This window comes from Trichosurus vulpecula, chromosome 1 (assembly GCF_011100635.1).
Source record: "Trichosurus vulpecula isolate mTriVul1 chromosome 1, mTriVul1.pri, whole genome shotgun sequence".
Classification (NCBI taxonomy): domain Eukaryota; kingdom Metazoa; phylum Chordata; class Mammalia; order Diprotodontia; family Phalangeridae; genus Trichosurus; species Trichosurus vulpecula.
The window spans coordinates 123,739,903-123,754,644 of record NC_050573.1 but is presented as its reverse complement, the minus strand read 5'-3'; the positions used below and the strand labels follow the sequence as shown (position 1 = coordinate 123,754,644).

General features: G+C 40.0%; 1 protein-coding gene across 2 annotated transcripts in view; it reads right to left on the bottom strand.

Annotated features, from left to right (window-relative positions):
- RAD21 (RAD21 cohesin complex component) overlaps positions 1 to 12,876 on the bottom strand; it is a 37,716-nt gene extending 24,840 nt beyond the window's left edge. The window contains exons 1-2 of one of the 2 annotated variants that reach the window (XM_036761781.1): positions 12,516 to 12,876; positions 7,650 to 7,814 (exon numbers count right to left, since the gene is read on the bottom strand). In XM_036761781.1, the coding sequence (XP_036617676.1) occupies positions 7,650 to 7,793 (144 nt within the window). In that variant the 5' untranslated portion in view covers positions 7,794 to 7,814; positions 12,516 to 12,876. Of the gene's footprint in view, positions 1 to 7,649; positions 7,815 to 9,788; positions 9,975 to 12,515 lie in introns of those variants that run through there. The other variant, XM_036761786.1, reaches the window with a different exon arrangement.
- Positions 12,877 to 14,742: the final 1,866 nt, after the last annotated feature.

The window sequence follows — 14,742 nt, the reverse complement described above, 5'->3', positions numbered from 1 at the left end:
TCTTCTTAACTCCTTTCAGCATAGATTGGCTCAGTATAGTGAAATATCTGCAAATCATCAAATTTCTTGCTTACTTCTACCCTCTAAAATAACATGACCACATTCAATGACCCATAGCAGAGCACTGTAGAAAGCATATTAGACAGGAGTCAAAAGATAGGGCACCTAAACTAAGACCTGCAACTTGGCAATCTGAAACATGGTAGCAAATCACTTAACGTCTCTGGGCCTCAGTTTCCTCCCCTGTAAAAATAGGTAGTTGGATCAGTCAGCCCCCATGGGGTCATGACCCACAGTTTAAGAAGTGCTAAACGGGTCTTTAGTAGAAAAAAATTTAAGAAGCCCTGGACTAGATGATACTCTAAGTAGCTCTCAATTATACTCAGTAGAGAGGGTAGATTAGGACATAAGAGTTTTCTGGGGTCCACAAGATAGCAACAATTCAAAAGCATTATTCCAAGAGTGATGTAATCTTTTATTGCCAAGAGGAAGACAAGCTGTGGTTGATAGCAATCTAATGCCAAAGAACTGCGGCTATATGTAAGAGAAGTGTGTTGTCTTCCTAGGGCATGTAGCTAAAGTAGTAATGGAAAACCACGCGAAAGTAGTCATATCTAACAATCATCACCCAATTCCAGTGATTGACAAAAGAATGTATAAGCAAGAACGTGGAAATACTCCTCATGGATTATAAAGCAATAGATACGAAACTAAGGGATTTGAGTGTTTTCATCAATTCTTTTTATTAAAAGTAGGAACTTAAAAAAAAAAAAGGAAGTGAAGGATGATGGTGAAGGAATGAGGGCCAAGGATACAGAAAATCTAACAAAAGTTCCCAAGAAATGTACTGGTCTGGAGACTTGATGATCTGATGAAGGGTGCTGTAAGTAATAAAAAACTGAAAAATGTGCAACTGTTGAGCAGTAGCAGGTGTAACAGAAAATGCGCTACAGTTTTCAAAGAGCTTAGAGTGTAACAAGGGAGACAATATACAAATGATTTAGTATAAACAAAATATATACAGGATAATTTGGAGGTAATCTCAGAGAGAAAGTAGCAGAGATGTGCTGGTAAATGTTTAAGAAAACCAGCAGGGGAAAAAAGGACACAGAATACATTAAATTTAATGTACGTTATTAAAATCTTCTCCATTATTTTCTTAAGTCTAGAATCACCAAAACAATAAATAGATCCCTGAGTTGTAGCTTTCTGTAGATCTCTGAGGTGTAAAATGCTCACACTGAAAATTCAACAATTAACTCTCAAAATTTAGTACAAGCTAGCTCTAGCATATCACTGGAAAGCAGGCACTAAGATCAAGGAGGGCAGGAATGGCTTGTTGCAGAAGATGAGACTTTAGCCGAGGCTTGAAGGAGGCCAGAGAAGTTGGTAGAAGGAAATGGGAAGGTTTAGGCTCAAAGCAGTAGGGATAGCCAGTTAAAATGCTTGGAACTGGGAGATGGATTGTTTTGTTCAAGGGACTGCAAGGAGGCTAGTGACACTACATGGTAGAGTATCTGTCGGGCAAGGGGAAGAGTAGATGTAAGAAGACTGGAAAGCCAGGAAGGGGTCAGGTTCTGAAGGGCTTTAAAAGGCATACAGGATTTTTACATTCAATCTTGGAGATAACAGGGAGCTACTGGAGTTGACTGAATTGGCAGAGAAAGAGAGAGAGAGAGAGAGAGAGAGAGAGAGAGAGAGAGAGAGAGAGAGATAGAGAGAGAGGGACAGAGAGACAGAGAGACACAGAGAGAGAGACAGACAGACATACTTTAGGAAGATTAACTTCACAACTGAGTGGAGGATGGAATGAGGAGAGGCTTGAGGCAAGGAATTATTGCAGTAATCCAGACATGAAGTGATGAGGATGGGAACCATGTCAAAGGAGAAAAGGGGGCATAGAAAGATAGAAACAATAGGACCTGACAACTGACTGGATATGAGGGGATGAGAATGAGTCAGGGATGACACCTGGGTTGCATGCCTGGGTGATTTGATGCTGTTGTCTTCCACAGTAACAAGGAAGTTGGGAAGAGGAAAGGGTTTGGAAGAAAAGATAAAGAGTTCAGTTTTGGATATATTGGGTTCAAGACATCCAGTGGGACATTCAATTCATGTTCAATAGGAAGCTGGAGATCAGGAGAGAGATTAGGGCTGGACAAATAGATCTCAGAATCATTTGCAGAGACGATACAATTATCCATCAAGTGAAACAATACGGGGGAGAGAAAGGCGTAGCATAGAGCCTTGTTTCAAATGTTCAGTATAGTAGAACTGTATATAAAGAAGGTATACGATGGAAATTCATCAATTTGAAGGGAGAGGCAGTGTGTGGAGCATCTGGGTAAGGCTGAGGAATGGAAGCAACATTGGGGTGGAAATAAACTACAGTGTACCTGGGCAGACAGAAGAAAAAGCTGAAATGCTCCTGATGGTTCCATAAGATAAATGTGGCACGTAGGTAAAATATAGCTGTGATGAGAGACATCTTCAATACAGACCATTTCCCATGTCTTTTTACCAAAAGGTAAAACCTGATCTATTTTTGACTTGTTGGTAATTTCACCTTTCAGAAGATGGAAGCAACAATAATTTGTGGTTCCGTACTTGATTCAGACCAATAATTTGCAGAAGGAACCTTGGGAGGAAGGTACCATGCTATCTTAGAAATTCAAGATATGAAAGGGAATGTGAAGTAATGAATCAGTAGCCTAGGTTTTAGGAGAGTTGATTTCAAAGAGTCCATAGAAAATATGGTTAGAATACATCAAAAAGCATCTATGTGCTAGACATTATACGAAACATTAGGGATACAAGATAAAAATAAAACTTTCCCTGTCCTGTACAGCTTACATTCTATTGGAGAAGACAACATCAACACAGATAAGCAAATATAAAACATACACAAACACAAGGTAGATTTTCTTGACATAGGATGAGAGTGGGGGTGAAGGGGGTACTAAGAGCAGAAGGGGATGGACTATGGTGGCAGTTAAGCAAAGTCATGAATAAGATAGGGATCCTAAGGCAGAAGTAATGGAGGGAATGTATTCCAGGAATAGGGTGTGGATGGGGCAGCCATGTAAAGGCAGAGAAGATGGAATAGTCAGAAGAGAGATTTGAGGCATGGAAAACTAATCAGGACGCTATCAAAATACTCCAAGCAAAGAGGTGATGAGGTAGCTGAGTAGAGAAAAGGTGACAAATATGAAAGATTCAATAGACGCAGAGTCAACAAACTTGCCAACTGATTAGACATGAAGTATTAAGGGTAAATGAAGAGTTGAAAATGAGTGCCACCTTGTAGGCAAGGCTCTGAACCTGGTTAACCAGGGTAATGCCCTCAACCTCAACAGATATAGGGAAATTATGAAGAGGGCTAGGTTTTGAAGGAAAGAGAAGGTCTGTTTTAGAAATGTTGAATTTGAGGTGACTACAGAATGGACTCAGCTGGAAATGTCCAACAGACAGTTGGTAATGTTGGACTGGAGCTTAGGATAGAAGCCAGGACTAGATAGACTTGCAGAGAGTTAATTAAATCCACTGAAGCTTATGAGAACACCAAGTAAGAGAACGCAGAGTGTGATAGATAGGCAGAACATTAAGGTACATCCATAGTTAGAAGGCATATGGGGATTGAGGAGTGGTCAGTCAGGATAGACAGTAAGAGAAGACCCTGTCTAGGAGGATAGGGTGGCCTATAGTGTTACAGAGGTCAAGAAGGATGAGGACTCAGGAAAAAAAAAACATTTCATTTGTTTATTCAGGGATCATTGGTTAACTTTGCACAAGAAGAAACTTTTAGAGCCAGCAGATAAGAGGGCCAGATCTGGAGTTAGGAAGTTGTCAGTTCAAATCTGACCTCAGATACCACTGGCTATGAGACCCTGGATACACACCCTAACCTTGGTCTTAACTTTCCTTATCCGTAAAATGGAGGTAATAGTATCTACCTCAGGAGTGTCGTGAGGGTAAAATGAGATATTTGTTAAACTCTTTGAAAACCATGTAAAACTCTATATAAATGCTAGTTATTATGCATTAATTCAATAAACACTTATTACTCTGTGCCAGGCACTCTAAGTGTTGGGATTATGCAAAAGATGGTAGGGGAGAAAACATACAAATAAATATATACAAGGCAAGCTACATGTAGGATAAAAAGGAAATAATTTAAAAAGGGAAAGCATTAAGAGAGAAGGCTTCCTGTAAAAGATTTTACCTGGGACTTAAAAGAAGCCAGGGAGGTCGGTTGTCAGAGTTTTAAAGGGTGAGTGTTCCAGGCATGGGGGGACAGGCAGAGAAAATGCCCAGAGCTGAGAGATGGGTTGTCTTGTTCATGGCAGTCAGGAGACCAGTGTCACTGGACTGAAGAGTATGTGTCAGCAAGTAAGGTATAAAAAGAAAAGAAAGGTAGGAGGGGGCTGGGTTATGATAGACTTTGAATATCAAACCCAGTACTTTTCATTTGCTCCTAGAGGCAATAGAAAGCCACCAGAGTTTACTGAGTAAGGGAATAACATGATCAGATTAGCATTTTTGGAAAACCATTTTAATGGCTGAATGGAAGACAGAGAGGAATAGAGAAGAGACTTAAGGGAAGCATACCGACAAGCAGACTATTACAGTAATCAAGGTGGAAGCCTGCACTAGAATGGTGGCAGTGTCAGAGGAAGAGAATGGGGAGTATTCCAAAGATGCTGCAAATTGAAGGTGGAAGTCACACTGTAAGGGGCTAAGAAAGAAGAAGTGGGGGCAGCAAATCTAGACAGCTTTTTCTAGCAGTTTGGCTGCATAAGGGAGGAGACTGAGGGATATCTGAGCATGCTTATAGGTAGCAAGAAAGAAATCGTTTGGAAAAGAATGATTAGAGAGAGATGTGATAATTAAAAAGGCAATCTGCCAAAGATGGAAGAGGATGATGAAGGTTACAAGCTGAGTTGGACTTAGTCATAAGAAGGGCCATCTCTTCACAAATGAGAGGAATAAAGGAAAGTATAGGAAATGACACTAAAAGATTTTGATATGAAGAGGGGGGTAAGAGAGCTTGAATTGCCTCTTTTCTGAACAGTGTCCTGCTGAGGAGGGTGGAAGGGAATATAGGAAGTTTGAGGTGAAAAAAAACATCTGCAACTAGCTGCTGTGGGGAACGCCAGAGTCAGTAAAACATTCTCTTATGGATAAGGGGTCAGTTGAGATAGAAAACAAATTTGTAACAAATTTGATTCAGTCAGCAGGCTTACATGACTTCCTTTAGCCCTGTTTAGCAATATGGGAATTTGAAAGAAGAGGCTTTAAGCTCCTTTGGGAGTAGGGAATATTTCAGATCTTTGTATTTGTATCTCTACCCAGGTCCCAGAACAGTGCTGCCACATAGTAGCTGCTTGACACCTAACTGACAAGGAGGTAGTAAGAGATTCAAGAGCCTAAGACAACGAAATTGATTAGATACAGGATCAAGATTATGAAGGGGGAAAGAAGCAAGAATAGGGACATTGAACACTGAACTGAGGAGTAGAGATCAACATGAGGAGGAAGAATAGGTAGGTATACGAGTGATGCCTAGGAAAAGACAGAATCACAGAAAATTATGAGTAGACAAAGGAATTTCAATTTTCTTGATCACAAAAAGTTAAAGGATGTGGAGTATGACTGTTCCTATGTGGGGCTTAGATGGAGTGGAGATTAATGAACTAGGAGGCTAGAGTGTTGGAAGTTCCTTAATTTAAGGGTAGGAATAGGCATTTATAAAGTATTTAGGTGCCAGGCAACAGGGATACAACGACAAAAGCAAAACAATTTCTAGGCCAAAGGAACTTTGATTCTATCAGGGAAGACATACCTAAATTAGTAAATTCCAAATGAATACAAGGCAAAATTGGGGGGGGGGGGATACAAGCAGTTTTTGGGATGGGAAAAGATCAGGGAAGATTCTATGTAGAAAGAAGTATCTGAGAAGAGATGTGAAGGACACAAAAGTTTCAGTTTTGGACATGCTGAATTTGAGGTGCCCATGGGACATGCAGTTTGACATATCCAGCAGGCAATTAGACATGCATGGCTAGAACTCAGAAAAGATGGTAGAGCTACATACAAGTGTCAGTTGGTATAAAGATGGAAGAACATGAGCCAAGTACTAAATTCTCTGACAAAGGAGAAGATCGAGGAACGTAAAGAACTGCCACGAGGTCCTTAGTAAGGTGATATGAAGGGAGTGAACCTCAAAGGACAGGTTACTAAGAGGTGGCAGCAGTGGGGGGTCAAGGGGGTAGTTAGAAGCAGCAACAAGGATCAGTAAGTATACCTACTCCTCCTGAACCAGTGTGTCTGAGGGCATGAGGTGTATTCAGTGTTGAAAAGTCAAGAATGTTTTCTGTGGGGGAAGGCAGGTTTATGAGTGTAGAAAATAAAAATCTTAAGAGAACAATAGCTTACCAATTCCTCTACATATATTCCCAATTTGATCTTAAATGCTCAGAAATTAATTTACTTGCACATGGTCATAGAGCTGTTTACTACAATTCATGTCTCTCAACTCCAAATACAATGTGCTCTTGCCATTAAAAGACACCGCCTCCTCTCTGAAAGGTAAGTTGCTCAATAGGAGTAGCTGCATTTTGGAAAGGACTGAAGGAGTGGACTTTTTCAGGGGAGCCTCAAGGGATAATCCCTACCCTATGAAGGACCTGGGAATGTTTGGTTTGGTGAAGAAAAGGCTTGGGGGACTAGAAAGACAAGATTGTCTTCAAATAGCTGGAAGGTTCTCATGTGGAAGACGATTTAGACCTATCCTGCTTAGTAGAAAACCACTAGGATCAATGGACAAAAGTTATAGGGAAGAAAATTCTGGCTCAAGACAAATACAAGCTCCTAATGATCAGAACTGTTAAAAAAAATGGAATGGTTAGCTTTGGAAGGAAATGAGTTTGACATCAATAGCAATCTTCAAGCAGAGAAGAGATGATTACTTGTGCAAAATGTTCTAAGAATTGAGAAAACCTGGAATTTGTGTAGTAGTAGTGAGGTGAAAAAAAGCTTTTAAAGTTACTTCTGAGTCCCCAGGAAGCAGGGACACAGGTAGATTAAAAAAGAGAGTATTTTAGGCTGTGCTTAAATGGTAGAGGTCAAACAGGAAAGCAGAATATGGAAATTTTCTAGATACTCCTGAGACAAGAGGCAAATAGGTTTAACGATTAGGACCTTTTTTACTCAGAGCAAAAGTGTTCTTCCCAGTAATCTTCACCCAGTGGGTGTGAATTCTTGGATCAAGGGCACCTAAACAAAAAAACCTGCTTTTGGAGTTAAATATTTTATATATATAAAAATTTAGATTAGTGAGGATGTTATCCTAAGTTAACAGAGAACTGACTATACTTTTATGGAATCATGCTAAATAGCTTATTTAGCAATTACTAACTGAGACATTGTTTCAAAAAAAAAAAAAGATCAGACCAAAATTACATCAATAACAATGAGAAAATCTTACCCAACAAAGTTCTATGCTAATCTATTAACAATACATGATGTGGGATGATCTCACAACTTCATTTGTCCTTAATAAACAAACTTAAGCCTTAAAGCCTTCTATAATTAGTATTTCATGCTAACAAACATACCAAAATGTCTACGAATATCAATATAAAACATACCTTGGGTGAAATGATACTCTCCACACTGCTCTCTAAATTACACTCAAACACATGGGCTTTGGTTAGCTTCTTATCCCAATGGGCCGCTAGCCAAATTTTGGCCAGCGGCCCTCTCTTACTCAGGACAAAATGAGCGTAGAACATGGTGCCAGCAGACTAGAAAACCTGTTAAAAAAAAAAAGATAATTTTAAAAAATCATATATGCAACAAATGCTGAAACATACATTTCCCCAATCTGACCTTGATGTTAGCACTAGAGATACTTTTTGGGATATATACAAATTCCCTGTTGGCATTCAAAAAATACTTTGCAATCCAGTTCCAAATTAACTTTACAGGTTTACTTTACATTATTTTCTTTAGTGTACTCTATGTTCAAGCCAAATTTTGGTTCTCCAAATTGAGCATTCCATCCCCATCTACCTCTACACCTTTACATAGGTTGTCTTTATGACTGGAATGCTTTTCTCACTTCTGCCTCTTCTAAAATCCCTAATTTTCTTCAACGCTCAGCTCAAATTCTATCTCCCACATGTAGCTAACTTAGATTTGTACTTGTTGTCTTCCTCAATAGAATGTAAGTTCCTTGAGGACAGGGACTTTCATTTTTTTTTCCTTTCTAGTCCCTGTGGCTGGTACAGTAGGAGCTTAATAGGTCCATCGATTCAGCATTTTCACATTAATAGGGCAGAAGAATCCATCACCTTAAATAGGAAGAGTTTTAAATTTTCAATACAGAATTAGCCTCCTCCCCTCCCTTCCCCATGAAAAAGACACACCAGAATCTCAGAGGAACTTTTCCCAAAAATCTGATTCTTGAAGTTCATCCAAATTTTACTGCCTTTTCATACTCATAGATATTTGGGGAAACATTTTAGTTTCACCGACTAGAAACAAAGTACTACATATGGCAAGTAAATAATGCTCAAGAATGAAAACATCTCACTTTTCAACTAGGGACTAACCATAGAGAAAAAATTCATGCCTCCCCCCCCCCAACCATTCAAGTCTGATACTGTAAGAGCTCAACTACAAGCTTATTAGAGTCTACCATTCCCCAACTCTGCAAATTTTGAAACTGGCTTATTGTTCACACCTGACCCAGTAACTACAGCAGTTGACAGTATCAGTCATAGCACCAAAGCAGAAGCAATAAGAAAACAAGCCGATAAAACACATCAACACACCATAAAGAAGCCACATAGGATAGCTAATCATTTTTCCTTTGGTACACTAATATACCATCTAAAAAAGACTAGAATATTTGGTGTTGAAAATACATGTTACAGAACACTTACTTCTCACATCAAAACTATGGTACACTCTGATTACTTTTAATAAGTCAACAGAGTATTACACCTCCTTCAAGAGTAGAAAACAATTGTGATTCCAGTGACACACTGGTTGACATATACACAGATTTAAAGCTCTCAACAGAAAAGTCTATTTAGGGATAAGTAGAGTGAGATGCATTCAGGTCACTGCTACCTTTCAGCACTTAACAGCAAAATGCTCTGAAAATTTTCATTCATTTAAATTAAATGCTCTCAAATGATCCTCATTTATTCTAAGGCATTATGTCCCAGAAAAGAAAGCAAAAAGACATTTCCATTCCCAAAGCAACTTATCTAAAACTCAATATTCATTTTTCCTCCCAATCAATGATTCAAGACACACTAGAGAACACCGTAGCAAGGATTTAAGGAAAATATTCCAGGATAGGAGCAGCATTTAATAATGACTTCTCACAGTTCCTTTTACCTTTTCACATATTTATACCCTACAACTCAAGAAATTCACTTGTTGACATCTAGTACTGTTTCAACTATTCAAGAAGATTATTATAGTTATAACTGCTCTGAAGAATGTATGCTCACAAGAGCAAAATGACAAATTAAAATTTAGATATGTAGACATTAAGATTTTTTGAATGATTCACTGTCAGTTATGATACTTTACCTCACCCACAGAAGCAGACACTTTACATAATGGTTACAACGACTTAAAGAATCTTCTAAAGTTTAGGAGTGTTTAGAATCTAAACACTTGGAAAAATGATGAACTCTATCAGTAGTCAACTGGCCAGCAAATATTCTTAAAACATTTTTTGAAAGCTCTGGAAATTGAGTTGTTGGTACCTTCTACCAGGTGTGATTAGCTCATGGTAGCTCTTCAGCAGTTGGTTAGGACTGTGCCTCAAAATAGTCAATCTTCGTTTTACCACAGGAACTTAAGTTCCTGAGCAGATGCAACTTCTTGGCAAGAGTAGGTAAAGCAGTAGTGTGGAAGCTGGCCTGGAGAGTAATCTGGCAGGTAAAGTCAGCCTGAGGAAAGCATTGGTCGTATTTCAATGTGGCCAATAGTACCTTCTTTTAGCATATGTAATTTAGATTACAGTACATGATAACATTATCACTTGGTTTAAAATATAACAGAAAACTGTTGTCATCTGTACTTTCAAATCAAAAATGTATTAAACTCCCTAAAAATCTGGTTATATGAATTTAGTACTAAGTTTTGCCAACTCAAAAAAAAAAAGTCAAGCCCTGATTTTGATACCAAAAGGCAATTTAACATAAAAATAGCAGTTATGGTAACATGGTAGAAAAATTAGTTGACATTTTAGCACATTTTAAGGAAGACAGAATATGGCAAAGTTACTTTTTCCCCTATGACTTCAAAATGCCAGTTAAATTAATTTCTGGATTTCCATGTTGAAGTTAAACATCAATAGTACGTCATTCCTGTTATTGTCAGTATTATTACACATGGAATTCAGGACTCTAGTAATCCAACAGCAGAGTGTATAAACAATAATTGGTAATAACTTTAATAAAGTGGACACTTTAAAACAGATATTGAACTTAATTTCAATTAGATTGTTCTTTTGTCAAACTGCTTACAGTCTTCAGAGAAAATACGGTTTGGTATACTAAAAAAATTTTTGGACTTGCTAGTATTGTTTCTTTTCCATTTGAATAAATCACAAAGAAGTTGAAGTCATTTCAGGGAATGAAAAACAACAGAAAAAAGTAAAGATAATAAATTCTTATTTTAAAGCATATTCTAAGTAACTGAACATAGGACAACAGGATCTAGAGCTGTAAGTGATCTTAGCCCAAATACCCATTTTACAGAAAAGAACCAGAAGTTTTTGCTTAAGTGACTTGTCTGCTAAGCTGCTTCCCTTGTTCTACTATCTATATGAATGCATGTAAAGAAAACGTCTATTTTCCAGATGGAACGTTGGTATTTCTGGTAAGAAAATTAATGCATGTGGAAAAACTGTTTACTTAAGACTATTCACATTTTCCCTCTTTTAAATAAACCAGCCCCTTCAATTTGCACTCTAGATCATAGATTTTAAAGCTGAAAGGGGCTGGAAATACTTAATTTAAGGGGGGAGGAGGACTACTATAGCCAAGCACTCAGCTAAAGTGCATTTATACTTTAGAAAACTTGACAAAATCTTTAGCAAGTTTTTAATCTATAAATTCCAATCACACTGTACGATTAAGTTACATAAATGGAATTCTGAACAGCAAACTTTAATGACATTTACTTATTAAAGTGTACAGTGCTAATCATTCTGTACAACTTGAGTTTATTCAACTTCAGGTTGAGTAATTTATCCACAACCTATTTCCATCTACTCTTAGCATTTAAGGTAAACATGAGCCTTTCTGTTGTTTCTGACACTAAAACATATAACCTTTCAATTTTCATAACTCTCCTCGTGACGTTACACTATTGCAAAGCTCACAAGCATTTATGCATGAAATGTTTCCAAATTATACTATTCAGAATATTTTGGGATTAAAAGAAATACTTTTGCTTACAGTGAGATAAAGCAACAAATTCATATTTTCACTAAATATCAAGATGAACTCTACACCTTCTTCCAAAGCTAAAGGCGGCATAAAAAGGTCATAACTGATCAAACAGGGCGCGTCTTTCAGTTTTACTCCATTCAAACTCGAAACCTATTTACGTAGCATAAACTTTAGTACATAAACTGAAGTAGCACCATTCTACAGGGTCATCTCCCCTCCTCTAAAGAACTTAGCTATTTTTTCTAACAGCCTCCTCCTTCCCCGCACCCCCCATCTCCGGCCTTTTTTGATTCAGAGACTTCTAGTTAAACATATCAGATACATTTCCCACCAAAGTCTCCACCAAACACCAAATGCATTAACCGGCAGACAATATCCAGCCTTTAGGAAAGTTGAAGAGGGGAGAAGCAACAACTAACTATGGTAGTCTTCTTCTAAGAGCCCAAAGCACGTTCCCTTCGAGTTGCTTTCTCGCTTTTTCTATGTGGTTTTTCCCAATTGTGATGTCGCCTTAAAGGGATGAGTCCCTTAAAGGGAGGGGGGAGAAGGGCTCCAGAGCCCTGGGCTGCCCCCGCCCCGGGCACTGCCAGGTCCACTTCCTTGATGCCTGCTTCCCAAGCTCTACAAACTGTTGCTCCTCCTCTGAAGTTGGGGTCGGGGGCGGGCCATCTCCCCGGAGATCCCGCTTCTCCGGAGGATCCCCCCACCCCCAACCCCCGGCCAGGCCCCGGGGGCGGGGGGGCCTCAACCCTGCCTCCAGCGCCGGCGTTTCCTGATCCCCCGGGCCCCAAGCAGCGGGCAGCGGGAGGCTGCGACGAGGGGCGGGGTGTTTTTAATTAAATCTGCTCCCTCGCCCCCCGCGCGCGCTGGGGCTTGTCCTGGGGAGCCCAGCGAGGAGGCCGGGCCTGATTCCGCGGGCACTGGGCCCGGCCACGGCTCGGCTCTCGCTCCCTCCCGTAGCGGGCCCGGACGCTCGGCGCCCCGAAGGCGGGGAACATGGGGTGGGGGTGGGGGCTCCACAGGGTCTCTCACCTCGAGCTCCTCCGGGAGCGGGGACGGGCTGGGTGGCCGAGGGAGGGGAGAGGGTTGGGGGGAGGGGGACGGGGAGAGGGGGGGACACCCCTCGCGCGGTGTGGGGGGAAGCCTCTCCCGCCGCCCCTGCTTCTACCGCAGCCGCCGCCGCCGCTGCCTCCTCCTCCGCCGCGGCAGCCGCTCGCCCGCCGCCTCCGCCTCCTCTCCGATTCACTCAAACAAACAAGATGGCGGCAACTATGGCCGCGGCTCTTCCTGCCGCCCAAACCCTCCGTTCAAATCGGCAGGATGTTTACGGTCAAAATGTTCCTCGGGCGCCTGCGCCGCCAGCGGAAGCCTACGAAGGCAACTGCGCAGGCGCGGGGTCTTGCCTCTTAGCCCGGATTCTCTCCCTCCCCTTTCCGATTGACGGAACACATTGACTGAGCATGCGCCAGCAAGGCCGCGCAGTTAGGCAAGCGCTTGGGTGACCTGGCGCATGCGCTGCGGTTGCAGACGTGGAGCGTGAATGTATTTCTGTATTATTTAATTTATCCGTGGTGGTTTTTTTTTTTCTTTAAAGAGAACTGGGCCTTTTCGGGGTGAAAGTCAACACGTGGTTGTCAAACTAAGTTATAATTTGGTTGTGAGGTAGTAGAGTTAAAACTTTTTTTCTCTGTTTTCATAACTCCAAAATATAATTAAATTCAGTTAAGTTCGACTATTCTAATAAAGTTAAGCTTAGACAAACTAAAAAAAGTTATGCCTTCAAAAAAGTATAAATCTCCTGAGGCCCATTTCCATGTTAAACTTTATTCCTCTTGGGTTTTTTTTTTCACACTGTGCCTGCACACTAACATAATTGGTTATATTTTATTAAATTATTCTAAAAGAGAAGTTAAACATAATCTGGGAGACTTCGGGGCAACCCCTGAAAGGATTAGGAGGCGCAGATGTGTTTTCTAAAAGTCATCTAAAAGTGTAGCGGGCTGCAGGCTGCAGTGAGCTCCGCATCACAGGTGCCCAAGTAGGGGACTGGATATTATTGTCAAGGATATTAGAAAGATTATTTCCACATGAAGTATGGGTTGGACTAGAATTCTAAATTCTCAACCAAGGCCAAGTTGATAGGGGAGGCTGAATAATAATATATTTATAAATATAAAATTATAATAAAGATTTTAATAGATATTGATTGGATAATATTAACTCCATTATACATGTCTTATCCCGGTTTCTTTCTCACTATTTTTTCTAGGATTTAGACTATTTGGTGAAACTACACGTATCAGGTGAGATAACTCTTTAACACAGTACTATCCAACTTTCTTTGCTTAATTCTGTGTACATTGAGCAGCAAACTTAATAAGGTTTCGATTACGTGGTACCTTTATACCAGAAAAAAAAAAGTTTCTTTGGAGACTATCTGGTCACTAGAAAGTCATGTCACCATAGTAAATAAATTGGCACTCTTTACAAGTCAATCTTTTGTAAGTTTGGTTAGTATAAGTTATAATAACAGATAGTTGGTCATCAAGTGTAGTGTAGTGAAGAGAATACTGGCTTTAGACCTAGAGCATCAGTATTCAAATCTGGCCTCTGTTACTGTGTGACCCCTGGATAAAGTTTCTTAACTTCTTTTGCTCTTGGTTTCCTCATCTTTAAAATGGGGGTTTTGCCATTTTGGAGAGCAATTTGGAACTATGTCCAAAGGGTTATCAAGCTGTGTATACCCTTAGATCCAGCTGTTGTAATACCACCACTACTACATCTGTGTCCCAAAGAGATTTTAAAAAGGAGGGAGGGGTGAAGAACCTATTTGTACACAAATATTTATAGCAGCTCATTTTGTGGTGGCTAAGAATTGGAAATTGAGGGGATGCCCATCAACTGGGGAATGGCTTAACAAAAATGTGGTATATGATTGTGATGGAATATTACTGTGCCATAAGAAATGAGCAGGATGATTTCAGAAGAACCTGGAAGGACTTACATGAATTGATACATAGTGAAGTGAGCAGAACCAGGAGAAGATTGTATACAGTAACAGCAGTATTATTCAATGAAGATTGTGAATGGTTTAGCTGTTCTCAGCAGTACAGTGATCCAAGACAATTCCAAAGGATTCATGATGAAAAATGCTATCCACTTCCAGGGAAAGAACTGATGGAGTATGAACGCAGATCAAAGCATACTATTTTTCACTTCAAAGGGGAAGTCCAGGGACTATGCCATAAACATTTTGAGG